Below are 22873 nucleotides of genomic sequence, written 5' to 3' on the forward strand. Positions count from 1 at the left end.
GAGCCCTTCCCCACTTTGGCAGGTTAGTCAGAGATTTCTTGAACATCAATTTTCCTGACCAATGGATCGGTCAAAGTGGTCCCCTTGAATGTGCTCCGCGCTCCCCTGACTTTACACCTTGTGACTTTTTTTTGTGGGGCTATAGCAAAAGCAAAGTGTATGCCACTAAGCCTTGTAACCTATCACAGCTTGAGGAAAGAATCCACATGGCCTGCAGCGAGGTTGGGGAAGAGATGCTGCAAATTGTTAGAGAGGCTTGCATCCGAAGATGGCTGAAAGTTGACTAAAATTAAGGCGCTCATGTGAAGGTATACAACTTATATAGTATAGTCTTCAAGGCATTTGAACGTGATAGCAAGCCTAGCAAATAAAACTGCAACAACTCCTTTGTTAATGCTTAAAATATGAATAAACTCAGTTACTTGTGTAATTTTTTGGAATTCATTAAAAGTGTTTAGTACCTTTTGGGACACCCTGTATGTTATCATAATATGCAGTCATCAATTGATTTTTAGGATTTTCTGCACAGCATTACTTGCACTGCAGAGAAATTTGAGAATAAATTGCTCCACAGTGATTACAGCTTCAAAAGGTCATTGTGGGATTGTTTAATATTGCTTAAGAATATGTAACTATTTAAATGTCTATAGTGGGGTCATGGGCTCTACACTCAAAGGATTTTTTTGAAAGTTTCCCATGCTAAAGCTTCCCAGTAAACCAAGAGTTTTGTTTTTATTATAGCCATCAGTTTGCAAGCATAAAAGTAAGGATCCTCACGTGAACAAGCAAAGTGTTGGACCTAAATGAAATGCAGACTAGCATGCCCTCACACAACTCTTTAAACTTTACGTATGTGATATCAATATTATTAATATTGGGGAAATAAAAGTCAGACCACCCTACTGGATAAAGAACGACCATGAACCAATCTCTATAGATAAAATTATTTGCATGCCTTTTGGTACCTGAGCCTTGTTTTCTGCTGTCTCTTTTAAAAGTCACTTCTGAAAATGATAGCAGACATTTTTTAGGTGACCATTAAGCTTACAGCTTTTCTGTAGGGCTACTCCTGCATGGCATAGGTTTATTGTTTGCTTATCTCTATGGGGGCCTGCATTGGTCCTGGTCCTACATTGTAGAGATGTCAGTTCTTGAAACCACAGCCCAAAAAGGCAGCGGAGGACTGGTTGCATGGAGGAGAAGGCTATGGGAGGGATGGAATAAGTTATCTTGCTCCTTATGTCCTATATAGATACAAATAGGAATTTAATTCTTGAATTGTGGGGATGCCCCAAATTCCACAAATGTCTTTGTAAGATCCTGTCATGTTCACAAATCAGAATAGAAGAGACCTTTTTTGCCACCCATAGATAAGGAAAGAAAGCTGCCCAATCCAACCATTCTTAGACTTATCAAGTGTCTTATTTCTAATGGAATTCCACATGATGGTCCTACAAGAGTGCTTGGGAGAGACAATCATTTCTGACCTGATATTGTTCATGATAAGATAATCTGCAAAAAGACTGACATGTCTGAGGGTGGTACGACCAAGAATGCATCACCAAGTGCTCTGTAAGATCTATGGGCGGTTTAAAGGAAATATATACCTATACCTTGAAAAATGTGAATTGCTTGGCTTTCATCCTCACCATCTTGTTTCAAAATCAAGTGTAGACAAGTAATTGTCCAACTTTCCCTATTTCTATATTTATTGACAGCAATTCTTTGATGTGGCTTTCACTAAAATTATGTTTTTTTCAGTAGAAATGCGCATGGAAGAAATAGGTCATTACCATATAACTAGGCTTATTTTATCTCTTATCTGTATTTTTTTTCTGTCTAGGCACTAAAAGATAAAGGGCTGGTATAGAGTTTAGTCTGATAATACAAGCCACTAAAAGACATTTTAGGTGAATACACTATCCTGTGAATATTTTAAATATGTCTGTGTACTGTATATACTGTTAGCGGAGCCTAGAGGGCTGCATTCCCTACTAGTCAAACAATAATGGGTTTAATGCAAGGTGAGCCTTCAATAATATATACCCTGATCGCAGCATACAGAACACATCTGTTGTGGGGCATTTGACAACATTTTGGATGCTGAAGGCACTATAATAAACACAACACAACCAGTGCATATTAAACATAATGGTGCTAAAGATAAACAACTAACAGAATAAAATATAGATCAGCCTTTCTTGACCTTTTTAACATGGGGGAATCCTTGAAATAATTTTAAGGTCTTAGGGAACCCCTGCTATAGTTATTGTAGCCACAGAGTACATTATTGTGCTGGCCAATGGAAAGAATTTCACCCTTACAGATAGTCAAAAACATCATTGGTGTCAGTTAAACAGACCCAAAAGCTACATATTACTCATTGTTTGAGCAACTGCTAGCAAAATCTAGAGCAGTGTTTCTCAACTAGGGTTCAATGGAACCCTACAGTTCCTCCAGAGCTTGCTGGGGGTTCCTAGAGCAATGAGCAATTTGTACCTCTCAGGTCAGTTTACCTGATTTAATTCATCATTTGGGCTATTTGTAAGGGTGATCTTCTTACCAAAGATGTTTGAGGCATTCTTTCTATTGACCACCATTCTAATGTACTATGGGCTTTTCAAATAGTAGTTAAATCAGGGGTTCCCTATGGTAAAAAGGTCAAGAAAGACTACTCTAGAGAAAACTAGATTTCGACTGACACCTGCTTGGGAAACACTGATATAATTTCTGAATACTTTATTCATAGAATTGATTCCAAGAAAATCAATAGTATTACCACTTGTAGAGTTAACCATCTATCGAATAGAGGGCTGATTGAAAAACAGATATTCTGTATGTGCAACTTGTAATATCCCAGATTAGATGTTCACACAACATATGTCTCAGCCTGCATGTACATTTGACAAGCTTGATTCTCTGTCTTCTTGGATCAGCTAATGACTACAGGTGATGAAATCAAAACTTCAGGCAGGAAAAAAAAACAATTCTTTAGCCAAGCATAATGTGGATGCTGTTCAGATGCAAAATTCCCTCAAGAAAATTGGATTAGGAGAAATGATGACTGAAAACAGAAGCAAACACTATATCTTATGAAATGGCATCACTCCTAGGGTATATGAGTGTGTGATGTCATTATGTGACTTTTGCCCAATAGGGCATGGTCATCATCATCGTCTGTTTCTCTTTTGACACTTTATTACCATTCCTTTTCTCTGGAGCTAATTATATGAATGCAGTATTTAGAATCTATCTTTTAGTCCTATACAGACATCAGGTAGAGGTCAGATTACTGTCACTGGAAACCATCTTTTGTGATTATTCCCGAGGACAGATAAACGAACTGTGCACTGTACACACAATATCATTCTGTTCTATGGAAAGAGGATAGGAGAAAGGGAATGATTAGCACCCCACTGTGCTTTCCATTCCTGATCAGTCATTTATCAATGAGGATGGATTGATGATTGATGTTGGGGGCCCACTGTACACACGTTAGATTTTTGCTCAAGAACCACGACTGTTTGACGTATCTGACCTTCTAGATACTTCCAGAAGAGGAGAGGGCAATAAGTTGCAAGAATGGTAAGGAGATAAGTTAGGGAATTGACAGTTTCTAGAGTAATCATATTTTTATAGCAAATTAAATAGCATACTGAATAAATAAACAAGGGGTGTACCAGACCTCTGCAGACGGACTGCTGCTTCCACACACAGAGCAAGAGCATGTTTCTACAGCATACTGTCAAGGAACAGGCTTTTCTAATCAAGCTGTGATTAAGAGTTTGTACACCTATGTAAATTCAATTGGGTGTGAAAGGAATGAAAACATATTTCCAAGAATTTATTCTACCACGAATAATGATCGTATTCATTATACAGTAAAACATTTATAAAAACAGAGACATTTCCAGAACCATATCACTGACTTTTCCAAGAAATTAGCTCCAGCTGAAATCTATGGAAGCCAAGTACAAGGTGTTCCTTACCTTGGCCATTCATGGTCATTAGATCATGTGACCGAGTCAGGGTGCGTTCCTATAGATGCTGTGTTCATGGTGGTTTGATCGTCATCACTAAATCAATGGCTTGACTGGCTGTAAAGAAGAAAGCAAAGAGTAAAATGTTGGGGTTGGAGAAAGCAGACACCAATGCATACACAGCATAGGAAAACCAGCATCTAAGAGTTCCAAAAAAAGTATTCACGCAATTCAAGAAATGTTTTTGAAGGCTGTTTCCATTAGCCAAACAGAAGACCCGTGACTCAGCAAACTGTGCAAATATGCAGCTGGCTTGACTCAAGGGCAGGGCAAGTGAGGTAGCTGCCTAAGGGTCTGTGTAACGCTTGTGCTGCCACCTAACTTTTTTCAGACATGCAAAAAAGAGATCAAATTAATGTAAATAATATTGTAATGTGTTATTATTTTCATTCTGCATTCTATATAAATAAAAATATAATTATATGGCGAAAGGTCACAATTGCTCATTACATATGCACACTTTGCTCCTGCTTTCCTGTGCTGCACAGTGGTTGTGCTATACTGTTCTGCCTTACAAGCATTTGCTGACTCATTAAAAACACTCTCTGTCTGGCTGATACCATATTTTGTAGACCTGAACTCAAAAAGTAAAGATTTGATATGACAAAGGGAACATCTAGAAATGTTAATTGTGTATAAGTTGTACATTTTTGTCTTGAAGTCCTTCTATAATATACCAATGCACTTTCTGGTATGTGATGGTGCCTAGGCACTCCTATGCATGCAGACTAATAACTGTGTATCAGCTGTGAGTTGAGCACTTTTGCATTTGATTGATAGTCTACGGCACTGTTTCTCAACCAGGGTTCAGTGGAACCTTAGGGTTCCTCCAGAGGCTGCTGGGGGTCCCTGGAGCAATGGACAGCTTGTGCCTTTATGACCAGTTTGACTGACACCAATGATTTTTTTTGGCCAATGATTTTTTTTTTGGATGATTTCTTCCCACTGGCCAGCAATGTGCGAGGCATTCTTCCTATTGACCACCATGCTAATGTACTGTGAGCTGTGGATATAGTAAATATAGCAGGGGTTCCCCAATACCTGGGAGTTATTTCAGGGGTTCCCTCATGTTAAAAAAGTTGGAGAAAGGCAGGCCTAAGGAGATCTTGAGAAGCAGGGTTTTTTGGTGATGCCACTACTATGCTTCCTGCTGGATAGAAATCTGAGTTTCCTGTATCAGTTTCACTCATCCAGCCAATCTCTGCTTTGTAAATGTATCTTAATACTTCTTGAATGTCACCTACCACCATTTTTCATATCAGCAATCATTGAGGGCACATATGAAATCAAAGTTATGCACCTCCACCAATACGGCCTCCTGCATACAGAGTTAAGGTGCGTACACACTTCCAATTTTTATCGTTCCAATCGAACGACGAACGATCGATTGGGCAAAAAATCGTTCGTAAAAAAGTAACCAACGACGCCGACGAACGAGGAAACTCGTTGGAAACGAACGACCGGACCGGCGGATCGGATTGGACGACGATCGTTGAACATCGTTCGTGTGTACGGTCGTTCGTTGATCGTCCATGGGCTGAGCATGCGTAATGAACGAACGTTCGTTCACTTTCCTGTCGTGCACATAGTTCCTCTATCGTTCAAACGATCGTATCTATTGTGTGTACAATATCTACGAACGATCGTGTCGTTATCTCTATGTGCAGGATCGGTACTATACGATCGTTCGTAGATATCGTGCAGGATCGTTCGTCGTTCGTTTTCCAACGATAATAATTGGAAGTGTGTACGTAGCTTTATGGTACAGAAGTATGGAAAGTCCATAAGGGGAAAAGATCAGCTGCAGGGAGCCCAATGGGAATACTGGCAACAAGCCCTTAAGCCCTTAAAAAAAAAGTTCTGTTCTTTACATTTTGCACTCTTTTTTTAAGATTTGTATAACCAATAAAGGTAATATACTGGAATATGCTATGGAACTTCACTTGTTTTGCATACCAGACTAAAGTCTCATCATCTACTAATGCTCTCTGTTCTTTTTACATTGATGTAGTGAAGCTTTTTTTTATTAAAATGGAAAAAATATATTTATGTTTAAGGTGTGCAGGAATATAACCCTGTGGTCAGAAAGGAAACTAAATCTATATCTATGGATACATTGGTTTAGCAATACAGAACACCAGTTAGTTACAATAATGAGTACCTGTCTTTAAGCATCTGTTTACAATGGAATAGTATAAGCAGCATAAGAACAGTGCAAAGGTTTTATAGTATATAGTTTGGAAAATGTCAAGCCTCATCTCCACTGGGGATTTTGGCTTCAAATGTATGTTTATGCCTAAGTTTATTCTGCCTATATTTTGCCTTCATTGGTACCCCCTGGTTATAACCTCATCTAGTTGCTAACAGCATTTAAATAACACTTTTCCATTTTCTATACATAGAACAAAATTTAGAACCAGCTACGCTATCACTAGGTTTTTGGATAGGGCTGATAGACAAGTTCGATGAGGAAAAAATGATGTCAAATATTTTCTTTTAATGCTAAAATAAATTATGGTTTTATTAGACAATTGATGTTAAATGGAAATTGATTACAAATGGCGCCTTAGTACAGAAAAGTTTGCTAAATAAATGTGGACAGAACCTTTGGCCAGACAGGGCTCATAGACAAGCTGGGCTGGTTTAATAGATAGGCTGAACAGGGCTAATAGTGTGGACATGGTTTATAGACAGGTTAGACAAAACTTATACACATAGTGGACAGGGCTTATTGACAAGATGGACAGAGCTTATAGATAAGTTGGACATAAATTGGGCATTCTGCTTGGATAGGGTTCTTAAGCTGCATTACTTGCCCAAAATGAATGGTAGAGCTAGTTTCAGTAAACAAATTGTTTCCAGGGACAATTACCTGATGTTTATTGGACATTTGTACAGGGCTTTAGGCAGGCTGGACAGGTCACATAGACAAACTGAAAAGGACTTGTTTACTAATTACCAACCTTTGCAGTTCTTTACAGCCACCCTTCTCTTGTTTTAGAAGTCAAGAAGACCCTCAAGGTATTACAATATCGAGGGATTCCATAAAAAAAGCACCAGAAGACTCCCAGTAATCAGTCTTTTTCTTTTCAAACACTGGCATTTAATATTTTGTATTTCCATGCATGTTTCCTTTAAAAAAATTTAGACGCACTGGCCTAGACAAGTATATGCGACACCACATTCCACTGAAATACAAAACACTTTTACATCGGAGAGGAAAAAAATGTTCAGAAGGGAAAAATCCCTAATAAGTGCGAAATTCACATTTTTTTCAGCTGTGTTTCTAGGTGGCAGGGGTGAGTTATGTCCCGTTAGCTCTCTCTAATAACAGAGACATTGAGTTCGGAAATTTGGACCACGCTCTGGGTAATCTTTATTTTTCCTTCCACTCTATTTCAAATGGTTTTCCTTAGACATTCCATTCAGCAGTGGAGAAAAGTCATTAATCTCGCGCCTGACACAAACATACATGGTACAGCAGACATACTTTCCACTGTTTGTGGACAGTCAGGGTTGTTTTAATAACCCTATAGGTGAAGCCAATGTAAAAAATGCAGTTATATTCAGCAGGAATTCAGTTCCAGAATAGGAAACTAAAATTACAATTGAAAGGGAAAATACAGTTCAGTGAGCACATGCTTTGGATACACATTTAGGCTAAAATTTATTCTGCTTATAATTCACCTTTCCAGATTCTTTCTTTTGGTCCTGCATATGCTAATGATATTATAATTATTATTAATTTATTATTATTATTATTATTATTAATAATAATAAACAAGATTTATATGGCACCAACATTTTATGCATCACTGTACATTAAGGGTTTGCAAATGACAGACAGATACAGACAGTGACACACGAGGAGGAGAGGGCCCTGCCTAGAAGAGCTTACAATATAGGATAAAATTGTAAATAATAATAATGTATAGAAAGGTTAAACCTCCTTTAGGTATTTAATACCTTAAGAGTCTAGATACAAGGCATTGAATGATGCACCATTACTGTCTGATATTATGAAGCCCAATGACTTTAGCGGGACAATTCTAAAAATGCAGGGGTTTTAAGGACCACACTGGGTACAATCATATAGTAAAACTTTTAAGCTGGTCTAAGGATTTAAAAAAAACATAAAATCTCATCCTAATAAGTATTCAAGATGACATGAAATAAAACAGTGAGCATGGTTTGGGGGTTCAAGAACAGTCCCACTTCTTTAGGGCTTAGATTGCAGAGGCATAACACTGAACTTGTAAAATATAATTTGAATAATTTTTTTTCTGCTCATAGAAAAGTTTCTCTAAAATAACAGTGCTGCTTAGCTGGCTGTAATTATTGTTGGTGCCCCCTAGGCCAACTTTCTTGAACGGCTTTACCCCAGTCATCCAGCTAGCCATTATATCACATCAACTTGATCAGATGCCAAAGACATACAAGGATGGGGTAAAAAAACAAAACAGAAATTTGGGCCATCAGCTCTAAATATACGTTAACAGTCCTCTGCTTTTGCCATATGGTGCTACTTTGCTTTTGTAGGTCTTTGGTGCTTTTTTTAGGTGTTTTTTTTAGGCTACAGTAATAACAAACCATTAAATGCCCCCATGTGTGCTTTAACATGCACATTGCATTAAGTCAGCCTGTTCTCTTTGAGGCTGCATGCCAGAATACACAGGACACTCATATTTATGCATTGTGTAGTGCATGTGCATTGTGATGCTATGCAGAACGGACTGCAAAGCACATAAACCACTCTTTATGTCATGTTCCCAGCTAATGAGGGGTTGTTTTTTGCAAACAAACACGTTTCAGATGGTTGAATGTATCGTTCCCTAGCCTAAGCTTCATGAGCTTTTTAAAGCCTACTCACTGTTAATCTCTTTGCTGCTGCCACCTTACGTAGTATCAGGATGTAAACAAGCTCCTGGCTATTTACATTTTACAAAGCCAGCTTAAATCAGACCAGACACTGTGCACTGCTCTTGTGTGTCCTTGGCTCACCTGGGTTCTTCGAGAGCCCTGGAAGCCCATGTCCCCATTCAATATAGAAAGGGAAGACAAGAAATATGCCTCCATAAGAAATGCCTGTCACTCCACAAAAGGCAATCTGATAGGGAACTTTCCACCTTTTTGTGATAGCAATAAACGTAAGGTGAAAAAAGCACTTGAAAAAATAAAGTCCCGCAATCTACATGAGTATGCATGTATGGAAATATACAGACACGAATGGTACATAATCAATTGTGCAACACATTATTTATCACTACATCTGCCATAGAGAGAGGAATAATTCTGAGACCATTGTTAACTCCAAACTGATGGTCTGTAGAGGGTTTCAAAGTGCCAACTATGAATAGTTCCAGGTATTCTAGTTTATTGCCATTTCACCATCACACAATTTTAAGCTTTAACATATTTGGTATGGTTTTAACATATTTACTTGACTCCTTGGCTTCCTTGTTCATTTACTAAAAAAATTAGATTTTATTGTGTTTGTGTATACTAAAATTAATTTTTTAATATATTTTGTACTGATACAGCTGATTCATATTTTATGGATGCTTTCAGAAAATATATAATATGAAGTTAAAAAAAAAGTTAAAAAACAGAAGAAATGGCTCAGACAGCAAAAGGATTCTTCAGAATCTGGTATGTTTCTGGATGAGTAGGATGGCTGCATTCCCTAATGTAGCGGTCGCCAACCGGTGATCTGCAGCTCTGGCTGGTACGCCCCCCAGCGAAGTCATGTCCCCCGTACAGACACAACCCACCCACTCTTCCATCGCAGGCCCATACCTACTTGCTAAACATCCTGGGGGGACAGTAGCATAGGGATATTTAGCAAGCAGGTTTGAGCCTGCAATGGGAGAGTGGGCAGGTTCTGGCATCATGACATCACTCTGAAAGAAGTTTCTTCCCCTTTGAGTGACGCACTGCTCCCCGCACATGCTCGGACCACATACTGTGGATTTAGTGTTCCATGAGGTCCGAAAGGTTGGGGACCACTGCCCTAGTGAGCACTGTGATTCCACCCCCTGCTAAATCAGTACAATGCATAAGGGACACAGTAGTGATATAGTGCCTGGCAGGTGGAACCATGGTGCCCAGTAATGGATAAGGACACCCAACACACCCAGAAGGATGTTGGACGCTGAGGATAAATAAGTTGATATTCCCAAAAGAGTAAAGAGTTACCAGCAACATCTCCTTATTACAAAACACCAAAATCCAGCTTAATTTGCCTTAATTACCTCCAATGTGTTTTACCAATTTGCTAACATTCCAGATTGCTAGACAAAGACAAAGTACCTGGTTTATTGCAAAAATGATGACCAGAAGAGCAGAGCAGCTCTCGCCCTTTTCTAGCACTTAAGTTTACTATGTGGACTCAGAGTAGTTGAACTGTAAATGCACCACAATAAAAATGATTCCACCAACAAAAATGCACAATGTAGCCATTGCAATGATGAGGTCCTAGCCGGATGGCACTGGCAGCCAGGCAGGCAGTCTGGAACCTTTTATTTTAGAATGGAATGTGCTACTAGCTGCCAGAAAACTACACCAAATACCTCTAAAAATCACATATACAGAGAAATGTAGAGAAATTACAGCAGAAAAATGACCAAATGGCTCATTAAGTATGCCCTTTTTTAATTTTGTATGAGAATTTATGTATGTTCTTCCCAAACATTACTTATTTACTCACTTACTGTTGACAGGTGTACAAAATCTGCTAGAAGTCATTTTTAAGATTATAGAAAAGGATGGCTATATTATAATGGAAAAAATAGTTTGTTTTTATTAATTTTTAACACTATGTTTTGGGGGGGGTTCCCTTTACAGGCATGGCAGGAGAGATTGAAATAGAAACCTGAAGCCTCCTGCGATACTTGCTCCATATATCTCAGAAGGCTTAGACTGTTCCTTCCGAGCATGCCCAAAATTGAGCATGCGTCTTCAGGGGCTTTCCAATATTGTAAAAAAAAGTTCTCAATCTCATGCATGGGCAGTGATTTTGGGTGACATGTGAAAGACCCTGAAGACCTGAAAGAAATAAGAAAGAAGATGTCCGCGCTTGCCATTCCATCCAACGCCAGAAAGAAGAGGGAAGCCAAACCAGTGAGGGACTTGTTGGGCTTGATTTGTGGAGGGATCAAAGGCTTTTTACTAGATGGGGGCATGGTGCTTTAGAGGTTAGCCCTCTTGCCTTTATAGTACTTGGTCCCATGTTTGAACCACAGCCTGGGCACTATCTGCATGGAGTTTGCATATTCTCCCGTGTTTGCATGGATTTTCTCTGGGTTCTCCGGTTTCCTCCCACATTCCAAAAACATGCAAATTATCCTTAGACTGTGTTAATGACATATTACTATGGTAAGGACTTTAGATTGTGAGTCCCATTATGGACAGTTAGTGATATGACTATGGACTTTGTAAAGCACTGCATGATTTGTTGGCACCTTATAAATACAAGATAATAATAAACGTATATGGAAGATTTTTTGTGAAAGTTTCACATTAACCTTCCAGTATGTTTCTGGAAAGTGTGAGGAAATGGAACACCTAGGGTAAACCCACGCAACATAGGAAGATTATGGAGATATAACCCGAGGTTACATTCTTCAGGTTAGGTTATGTAATACATTAGTGGCCCCTTTCCTAATCAAGTGAAGACAAGCAATGGGCAGGTATGAGTGGCATTTTAAAGAGAACTGAGTTTTAATGTTAAATATACATATAAAGTAAACAGTTTAATACAAGCAATACTTTCATTCTCTACTGACACAAAAATCCCACAGCATGCAGGATAGCCAAAGGTTTTGCCTAAACTGTACATAGAGAAGTGGCACTTATTAAATTTAATGAAATGAAAACAATGCTTATGTCTTTAAAGTCCAACTTAACTTTTAGTTTAATTCTGGCAGATACGTTCCAGGTGCATGAAAAGAAAACAAAACTAAAACTATGAATAGCTTTTAAGTTAAAGCACCTGAAATGTATTTAGATGATTAATTTGACAGTTCAACTGGGCTTGAAATAAACCTGCAGTCCGGAAGAATGGAGGATGTCATTGGTGACCTCTCCTTAAAATATGTATTTCCTGGCTAACAAGCCAATCCAATGGCTTTATTACTTTTAAATCCCTGACTCAGAGAAGCATGTATATTAGGACCCATCACTTCACTTCAATTTTCCGGATCTAAATGCTTGTTCCTTCTCAGCATTACAACAAATTAAAGCCAGATACAACCAATTAAAGTAAGTCTGCAACATCTCGTGTGTCCAGACTGTGTCCAGACAATAGACATTTGAGTATTTTACACCAACAGTAAAAGAGCTTAAAAATAAGTACCTAATGACTTCTTAGCTAATGGCATCATTAGACAAATTCAAAGCCACTGAAATATCAGTTCCTTTGCCTCTAGACTAAGTTCAGATAAGGGTTGGGAACAGGCTTTCGAGGGGCTTAAGTTAGTTGGAACTTTGGCACCTCATTACCTGGTGCATAGGCTCCTAATGGACCAGTGTTCCAACATTATACAATGGGTAATACTAAGCCAATCACTACTGCCCCCTTTAATTCCTTATGAGCATCTGTAGGTGTGAAACTACATGTTCATGGACATAGAGAAACAGTAATTGCACCACGTCTCTGATCTACCCCTTACTTTTTCTGGCAGCAGGAACATGGCAGCCTGGCTTCTATGGTAAAAGAAACAGTAGGTGCTGAAAGTTGTGCCTATGTACACCCGCTAGGTGACTGCCGCCCGTGTGTGTACAGCTGTTTACCAACGTCATTCGCAATTAGTTCTGGCAGATCAATAAACGATTAATTGGGGAGGATCATTGTACTTTTCTTTGGAGGAAGACACAGAGTGGCCCACTCACTCATTCTCCCTTCTCCATAGAACTCAACGCCTGAAATGAGCATGAGCATTTGTCTCAGATGACAATTATCTGACGTGTGTAAATAGCTTTAGTACCATGTCACAGCAGCAATAAATCATCGCTCTGAATCACTAATGCCAGTGACTCACAGCAATTTGTAGCTAATTATTTAATCTCTAGAATCGTTGGCTACAAAAGAATACCAATAACCCTCCTGTATCAAAATGCTAATATAATTACCAAACAAAACCTTTCAGTTTACAATGTATACAGAATTTAAATCCATTACTAATGGAACAAACAAAACCTGACTTCACATAAAATAATTCATTCTAAATATTTTTTTATTTGCCTGTAGGTGTGAATGGCATCTGTTATGTTACCGGTTCTGAGAATGCAAAATGTTCTTGTATCAGGAATGTAAACACCTCCTTGTATTTCTGAGACCTTTGCATCATCTGTCAAAGGACAATGCACAGTAATCTTTAATTGGAATACTTAGAGCAATTAGCGAGGGCCGTCATGTCAGAGGTATGCTTTCACCAGTGACACAAACAGAGGCTGGTGCTGGGTTAGACGAAAAACAGGACTGTAAGTGGAGTATGTTTTGAGAATAAAAATAGCAAACAGTTTAAAAGGTTTGGAATTAAGGGAGGTGAGGTCAGTACAATGTGGTAATATTACTTATCCCATCCTTGCTCTGCCAATGAATTGTCATACAAATCTGTACTAAGTATTACAAGTGTTAGAGTCTTCCAGTACAGGGGTCTCCAACCGCCGGGTAGTGGACGAGTACCGGCCCGTGATGGGTGCAGTCTTCACTTTGACAGGTAGGATCTCTCACCTGTCCTTTCATTCATCCAATCACATGACATAATGAATGAGGATGGATGCTCTCCTCGCCCCTAGTCCGGTTTCATGCAGGAAAAGTTTTTCACAGTACTCCCCCAGTTAATTAAATGTTTTTGGCATAAAACTGGTCCATGGTGCAAAAAAGTTTGGGGCCGCTGCTCTAGTAGCATTCTGCGGGCCACCTTTTACACCCAATAGGTGTAAACTATTACCTGCAGGAACTGTTCCTTCTTCATAGCTCAGTACTCCTAAATGGTTCGTGTAACAAGCTCCTGCATACCAGTATTATAGGATTACTGTATTCCTAAAAAATAGTGCCTCATCCCTCTCACCCCTTTCCAAGCTAAATTAACCCACCATAGATAAATACTTAGGGTTATCTGAAGGACTGCAGGTCCCTCTGTTTAAATTCACCACCACAAGATGTTGTTGTATAGCTGTGCATTACAGTGCAATATAGTCCCATGGACTTCTATGTGAGTCCCATAAAGGTCTTAGGGACTGTAATAAACAGATGCTGTGGATTTACACAGAGCGACCCATGGCCCCTCGGATCTCCAAAATGTATAATTTTTGAGAGGGGTAGGTTAGTTCCTGAAAAGGTAGGGGGAAGAATAACACACTTTATTTTATAAGCCCAGTATTTTTTTCAAGTACACCTTTTGTCATTTCCTGATTTGCAAAGGCTTGTTTTATGAATCTCCGTGGTGGTTCTGATCTGTTCCACAAGTCATTAAAGCTATGAGTGCACTCTGGATTTTCTATGCCAAAGATTCTTAATATTCCAAGTGGTTAATTACAAATTGTATTTAGTACAAAAACACTTTTAACAGCTTTAAAGTTGTGGTCTACAGTACCTAAAATAGCCTTTTACTGAATGATTCTACTCTGTTTGGCACCAAGGTTGATTTGGCTCTGACATGTCTGATGGACTCCAAGCACAGGGACCACTTGGACATTCATAGAAGTTGTTCCCCTTTGCCCTCCCATTGGGGTACCACCAGCTAAGTGTGTTTTTAGGCTGCAGCTCACAAAGCACCACTATGTTAGTCCTGCAACCACAACTACCAATTTATATAGATCAAACCTTCAATTATTTGATGCTTTGGGTGTCAGGGCTGAATTTGTCTTTTATTTCAAGTATTTGAAGAATGTGTTGGCGTCATTGTATTCCTTGACTATCAATCTTTCTGAAATAGTAGATGAAGAATACATCTATCAGCGTCACCAAAATGTCAGAAATAACATGACATCGACAGCTTTAATCCGGACATTCAGACATTGACAAGATTGGTGAAATTTCTTTACAAGCAGAATCCTCCAGGAGTAAGCACTGTGGACTCATGGTACTGGGGTTATGACCACACTCCATGCTTGTGCTCCCTGTATGTCTGGGGGTTCCCACAGGCAGACCTTTTTACTCAAACAATCTGAAAAAAAGTTGATAGGTTAGTTAACGTCTACCAAAATTTTCCATAGAAGAGACTTTATTAGGGATATATTATAAAAAATTTAGCAATACCCTAAGAATGAGGAAGGTTCATACTTCATACTCTTGCGGAGCTCTGTGCACCAATACAGTCCCACACTTCTTGGTGTGGGCTGCATGTCCCCCCCCGGATCAATATGATTCCTTCCAGCAATCCCTACATCACTACTGTGTTCTGCAAAGACTAGGGGTTGTCAGGAGGGAAAGAAAATCTGCAACGGAGGAAAAATTCAGAAAAACATCCATGTACCTGTAAGCAGGTAAATTTGAAGCTGCTTCTATTTTAAGGTCTAGCTGTCCACATTTTTTTAACCCTTGATAGGGTCTTCTTAAGAACAGGTCACCACAGGCTTACAAAAATATATATATTCAGTCTGGTCTTTAGGGAGCTGGGTGTAGAAGCACAGCAACCACTGTCTAATGGTTTTCTAGAGGAAGTCAATGTAACTCAATGAGGTACCATGGAACAGGTATTGCATGCAACTTTTGAACTAGCATCAAGTTGCACAAAGCTATCAGAACCAGCATTGGAAGCAAGCTTGGTTTAGGTAATAAATATAAATATAAATGTCTGCCAATAGTCCATTACTAGAGCCTGTGTAACATTGCCTAGAATTAGGTACGCAGATACTTTTTTCTCTATTTTAAATATTTCTAGCACCAATTACTTATTCTACAGAAATGTTCAGCATGAATCAGCTACATAACGTGTACATCAAAACAAAAGGTGTGCAAAGTTCATTAGGATTTTTTTTAGAAATTCGCCTTAGACTAGAAAAGCCTGTCCTTTGCCATTACCTTTGCTCTTTAAAGGGGTCTCTTTGGTACAACACATCCTGTGTTGAGTCAGAGTTCTCCAATCAGCAGGTATCATTAGTATTAATGTTTATAGTATATAAACATTAAAATTTGTAATTCACATTAAGGATGTGAAGTTTAATTTTCATTTGGGAGCCAAGGGATTTGTAGTTTTGTCCATCAAGTCCTGAGATTTGCACACAGCGTCACACGTGTCACACAGCACAGCCCTGTCTGGTAGGATAGGAGACCTGGTATTTTTCTGCTCTAGTTACGTAATACCTACAGGTCTCTTTCCACCCCAACCTGTGGGAAACAGAGAGAACAATGCTTCCTCCTCCAATTAGCAAGTTCCTAGTTAGCACATGTGGACTGCAGGACATCTGACTGGCTCTATGTGCTGCTTCCCTCCTACCTTCCTGTAGTTCTCTCTAGTTCTGCTGTATGGGGGATTGCAGTAGAGTTGAGTCAAATCCAGGTACATACACTGCTTTCAGCTAAAACAAACATTTAATGATGCAGTAATGTATACTGAGATGCCTTGATTTGTGTATTTTATATCTGCCTAGAGTGCAGTTTCAAAGCTTGCTATCATAGAGTTGTTTTGATCTGCATGCTGAGATGTTCACTGGGGATGTATAATGTGATTAAGGTAAAAAAGTGGCCTAAAGCTCTCGGAGAATAGTGACTCATGGAGCTGCAGGATAAACAGTGATAGAATAATTAGAGTTTATCACAAGTGAGCTGGAAGAAAGAACATATGACAGGAAAACAAGTATTAAAGCTTAAAAATATAGGTCAGACAATCTCTATTAGGACATCAAAGCTTTTCTTACTCTGCTCACCTGTGATTGCTGACTAAAGCAATGAGTTTGAAAGGGAACAATATAGAAAGTAACCTGTCATAAGAAATAACCAATTGATGACTTTTTCTTTTGAGAAACTGGGTTGCCTGGCCATTGATCTTGGATCTAAAGCTGAACTCTAGCCTTACTTAGCTTGCATAGTTTAAAGATTCATCTCCAGTACTAAAATTGGTTCAATTTCTTGCTGTGAACATGAACTTAATGGATTTCAATAGAAACAGCAGCAAGTAAGAAGGAGAAGGTCTTATTGCCTGGCTTGAGGAGGTCCAGCATCATCTAAATCTTTCCCTTGGCGGCAAAACCCTTTTATTAATTTAATTTCAGTTAACTCAGAGACTATGTGGTATTACTAAACTTAGCACCCTCCTGTCCGCTCCCAAAAGTCACAATCTTTCTACACACAAGGATATTTGTTGATGCACCAGCTGCTCGGATTATACATTCACCTGTACACATCAAATACTCCTGTGTTTAAAGCTCTTGATCACTTCTCACTCCTAGTTGTCTTTACTCATCCTAAAAAAACAATGCCTTATTTTACTGAAGTCTCACTTTAGGATAAATCATTTTTTTTTTGGTTCCTGATGATGTCATCAGTTGCGTCTTAACTCTCTAATCTCCTCAGTGCCTGGGGGTGGAAATGAAAAGATGCCACTCATCACGCCTGATTGTATACCCGGAGGTACATTTTCCATGAGTTCATGGGAATGCGTTGGAGTGCATGAACTAACTGACATCTTTGAAGGCTAATAGATGAATGGGGAGGGACATGGAATGAGCGGTTTCCAGAAGAGAAGGCTTAATGGAGCTGGTAGTCCATTAGATTTAGGATGAGGCAAGATCATACGAGCTATTGGAGCTTCAAATGCTTTCTACGTGGATTCCACAATGTCCAAGGAAATAAAACTTCCTGATTTTATCAAAGAAAAGGATATTCTTTAAATATTCTATAAATAGGCAAAACAATCAGAATAGAGTTCATCTTTAAGAATCATATTATATCGAAAGCCAAAATTTGCTCTTAGTTTTGAATAGAGGTGGAATTTTCTATGTCACTTGTTCCATGATTTCTGGTGACCACTACCTCCTGTATAGAAAATGAAGGGAAACCAAAAATGTTACAGCTGTCTCCAGAATGGAATATTCTAATGAGGTTACCTGTTACCTCTTTCTAACATTTCTGCCTGTGACATTCTACCTGTACAATTTTCTCTCAAAACTTTCAATTGATTCTATGACCATATTAACGTTTAATTTAAAATTATCCTTGCCATCAACTAAAAGTGTAGATGTCCTATCCATCTTTTCAATATTTAACAAGGATTATGATTATTTTCAATATTATACCTAATTAAAATTAAAGTGGTTTTGATTTCAATATGATGATTATTAAAAAAAAAAAAGTTTGTTTAGGATTCTGCACAAAAGCAGATTTATGTTTTTGTCTAGTCAATTGAATATATTGCATGGCATATGGCTAGTTCAAAATGGACTTTCTTTACTTAAACTTACTATTCTGTCTCAAGGACGTGATTTCAAACCTTAACAGCAGGGACACAAAAAATACCTAGTAGGGGTTTAAATGTCCCCTGCCCTATCCAAAAATAAGTAAAACATGCTGCCTTTGGATAGGGTCTGGTAGTTTATTTGAACCACAAACAAAAAACAGAAAAAGACGACTCAGAGTCAGAAATTGTTCTGAAACTAACAATAAAATACTTACATATGGTCCATATCAAACTAAATCCCCTAAAATATTAGGAAAACAGGTAATCAGTGGAGAAGTAATGTTTTAGACCTTCTCTGTAGTTATTTGTACTGACTATTGGTTCTCCTTGATGTGTAATGGTGTTAGGGCGGCACCCCCTGACAGGTGACACGGGATTACCTGGGGCGCGGAGTCAAACTGTCTCCCGGTTTTCTCCTATATATTAGATATTGAACAGCAACTGCATGAAGAGCCTATCTGCTATTGCATGTGGTTGTAAGTACAAGTGACTACACTGACAGCCCCACCCATGAGGAGTTTGTCATCTGCTGTATGCCCATATTTTTCAGGTTTGGCCAAAGCTTTTGCAGGCATGCTGAAACCCATGCAGATTTGCTGTATCTCTCAGGAACTGTAATGGCAAGACATCTCCAAAATTTTCCTTGCCCTGTCAAATCATCATTCTTACTGCAAACCTACATTTCTCATTCACCACTAGACTAAGCTGGTGTGGGAACTCCAGCCACTATTACCCACCAAAACATAAATATTTTTGTTATATCAACGTGTCCTTTAAATGTATGTGCTGTGCCAAAGTGATGGCACAAAGCATGACCTAGAAAACAATGACTTCCAGCTATATTGCCCACAGCAAAAACATTCATAGCTGATGAGCTCATCCTAATGAGGGTTTACATAACAATAGGTAAACATATGGTACACCATTAAATTCCAGTATGCACATACCAGTAATTATTAGGTTAAGTAGAACAAAACAGGGCGCACGTATTTGTTTAAAACCTTAAATCTTTGTCTCACTAGCGATGCCTACTGACTGATTGCAGAAGGTGAACCATCTGGAATGTAAATTCACTTGCCACAGAGGTGGTGAGGTCTTTAGCTTATGGCTATTGCAGGTCATCACAAGTTTCATTAACGGACCTACCTGATGAAGCACTGTAAACTGATCCAAGAAAAATAAATTAATGTCTTATATACCTAAATGGGACACTGAATTGGATACCAAATCCAATTTAATGTGTATCTCTAGCCAAGTATTTTTTGATAGATTGGGAAAGGGTCCTGTCTAAGAGGGCATTTACCTTCATTGCTGAGATTTTAGTGCACTTCCTGTTGTATCATCAGGGCAAGAAGTATTGGAAATCTCCCCAATGAAACATAAACACAAAGCCCCCAACTGTTTCTGACCTAGGACAAAATCCAACTGTCCCTGTTTTCTCTACCTGCCAAAATGAAATTTTATGTATCTACCAAAAACATTATACTACACTACATCTTTAATCCAACCTCTGAAATATTGCTTTTCTCATTTGGAAAATTAGTGAAAAAGGTTAATTTCTAATACCATTGGTGGTGTTGGTGGTAGTTGCAAGGTTCCCATAATATTCAATAAATGCAAATTATTTTCTGATTCTCAATCAGTATCTTTGAAATAGATTATAGATTAGATTATCCAAATATTCACATACTTAAACTTTATTATTTCTCATTTCAACCAAATTCAACCATATTATTTGGCATCTAATCCAAAGGTAAACTCCAAATAGTTTATACCATAACACACAGCAAGTCCTCTAAATAACACCACTATTATTAATTTTTTTATCCAATTATCCCATAGACAGTTTGGTCTTTTTTACACGCACACTATTAATAAAGAGCAATGGACAATTCTTGTTTTAAAACCCTTTCAAATCTCAGCAACATTCCAAAAAGTGCTAAATCATTACTAGTCTTAAATAACTCCATAAGTATTACTGATTTTTACCCATAACCACATCAATATATATCACAACTTTGTGAATTACCACCAATTAAAACAACCACATTCATAAGGTTTACTATTTATCCATCCATATCCTTATACATATACCCACAGCATAAATATCTCAACTATCCAAAATCTAAAAGAAACAAATCAATAATAATCAATATATATATATATATATATATATATATATATATATGTGTTCAGGAAATAGTTCCCCCATAAATATTTACCCAATCTATAAAGTGAAAATGATTTTAGTTTATAAGATCTCACTACTACTCTATACATAAATGTGTTTGCCCAGAAGAGCTCTTTTTGTCATCTTAGAAACTTAGGATGTATCAATGTTTTAAACAGCAAAAACAACTGACCATTACCTACTGAATTTCAACCATTACCTACTCTGTACAAATTTTCATTAAAATACCTTTTGGCTGGAGATACACTTTAATCCACCATAATCCATAATCAATTACAGTCTGTGACTGCAGGTGTGGTAAAGTCATGTCTGTTTTCTACACATTCCGTGCTAACAGACTCCTATTTTCTATCTCATAGAGTTTATAGTTTTATTTATCATATTGCAAAATGTATTTGGACTTCCCTTTTAAACTTCTGAATTCAGGTGCCTCTGGTACTGGAAATACTACAACATACAAAGGGATTTCAGACAATTGTGACCTTCCAATCTTGTGGCAACAGCTTGGGGAAGACACTTTTTTGTTCCAGCATAACTGTGTTCCAAAGCACCAAACCGGCTCTACAAAGATACAGTCTGATGAGTTTGATACTTAGGAACTTGAGTGACTGCACAGAATCCTGACCTGAAGCTCATTAAACGCAATTAAAATTCCATTTGCCGGCCAGGCCGTCCAGCATTAGTATCTGACATCACAAATGCTTTGGGTTGAATGGGCAAAAATTCCATCAGGCACACTTTGATCAATGTTCTATGTATTTATCCATCAAACACTCATGCAATAGATTTCAATAAATGTACATTAGATTCAATGTTTCATTGAACCTAAAATCTACCATTCTTAGCCAGGTGTCAACATTCTCAAGAGGTTGCTGGGGGTCCCATAAACTGTAGCAAGTTGATCTCAAATTTGACAATGCCTTCATAGTTCTGGGACCAATGTTATATGGTAGAGCCAGCTGCATGACTCCAATGTTGTTTTTTGTTGTCTATAAAGGGGGTGTTCTAGCCACCACTGTGAAGGAAGGTATTTTTTTTCTGGCCACCAAATAAGGAGGGGTTTTTCTCACTGATCCCCTGTAGATTGGTTTTAGCAAGGGTTGTTTTAAGGGTTTCTTAGGGGTAAAAAGGATTAAAAAGGCTGCTCTAATCTTTGGCCACCTTTAATTTACTACTTGCCAACCTTTAAGGGAGGCCTGTAGCTGTAAGAAATTAGGTGCAGGGCCTACATGACAGGGTGCTAGGCCTAGCCCAGGGGCTGTGCTAGTGTGGAGAGTGACGTAGGAGGGGATTAAGCATAGGACAAGTTAAAATGGGCTAGATGGAAGTGGGAGGCCCTCTTTTAGAAAAAAAAAGTTTCCTGCCCACCCACCCCTTCTGTTATGGTTATAATTTGAAAGTTTAATCTGTTTTAGCGGTTGGGGTTTTGGAAGGCAAGGATCCAGTACATGGTAAAGTGGTGGATTTTGGCAGGGGGGATCCTCTTTGGTGGGGTCTTTATGGTGAACAGATGATTATGGCTCCTGAGGTGGTGCTGGGCCGCTAGGGGCCAGGGTGGAGATGTTGGAAGAGTTAAAATACTGTTGGGTGCGGATTTTGCCTTCTGAGACCTGCAGCCTGGTTGTTTGGGTGTTATGGTTATAGTTATTAATGGAAGAGGGGGAATTAGGTTGGTGGTTAGTTAGGTTATATTCAATGTAATATGTTGGTGTTATATAATCCCAGTTTAATAATAATAATAATAATAATGGTTATTATTAAAATGTTATGGTAATGTATGCTTGCATATCAAAAATGTAACATGTATTTATTTATTTGTCATTTGTTTATTATTGCATATTTGTTTGTTAATTACTTGAATGAATAATTTATTTAAATCCAAGATTGGTGTTTGGGTATTTAATGGTAGGGGAGTGGTTGGTTAGCAGGTGGGGGGTCTGGGGGAGGCAGAAGCCCTGATGGGGCGATAAAGGATGGGCTAGAAGGTCCACGCTACCCTGGTCATGGCAAAATAAGTCATATTACCAGTCCAGTAAAATGAGCCTAGCCTCACGTAAGATAGAACTGGTGTGACCTCTTGATTCCACAGCATTCAGAACACTCAGTACAGAACCTACAGAAATAAGACCGCAGTCTAGTTTGTATAATATTTATAGAGGATGTAGGTTAGACCACAGAATGGCCCTTTCTACTTTGTGAAGACAACATTGGGATACATATTAAAATGCTCTTGGGTCTTA

At 38.4% G+C, this 22873-nt stretch overlaps 1 protein-coding gene across 1 annotated transcript in view; it reads right to left on the minus strand.

The window, feature by feature from the left end:
- Window positions 1-22873, minus strand: part of DDAH1 (dimethylarginine dimethylaminohydrolase 1) — a 98575-nt gene that overhangs the window by 62453 nt on the left and 13249 nt on the right. The window contains exon 3 of the mRNA XM_072419590.1: window positions 3990-4097. Coding sequence (XP_072275691.1) covers window positions 3990-3998 — 9 coding nt within the window. The 5' untranslated portion in view covers window positions 3999-4097. The remainder of the gene's footprint in view (window positions 1-3989; window positions 4098-22873) is intronic.

Source organism: Pyxicephalus adspersus, chromosome 8 (assembly GCF_032062135.1).
Source record: "Pyxicephalus adspersus chromosome 8, UCB_Pads_2.0, whole genome shotgun sequence".
Taxonomy (NCBI): domain Eukaryota; kingdom Metazoa; phylum Chordata; class Amphibia; order Anura; family Pyxicephalidae; genus Pyxicephalus; species Pyxicephalus adspersus.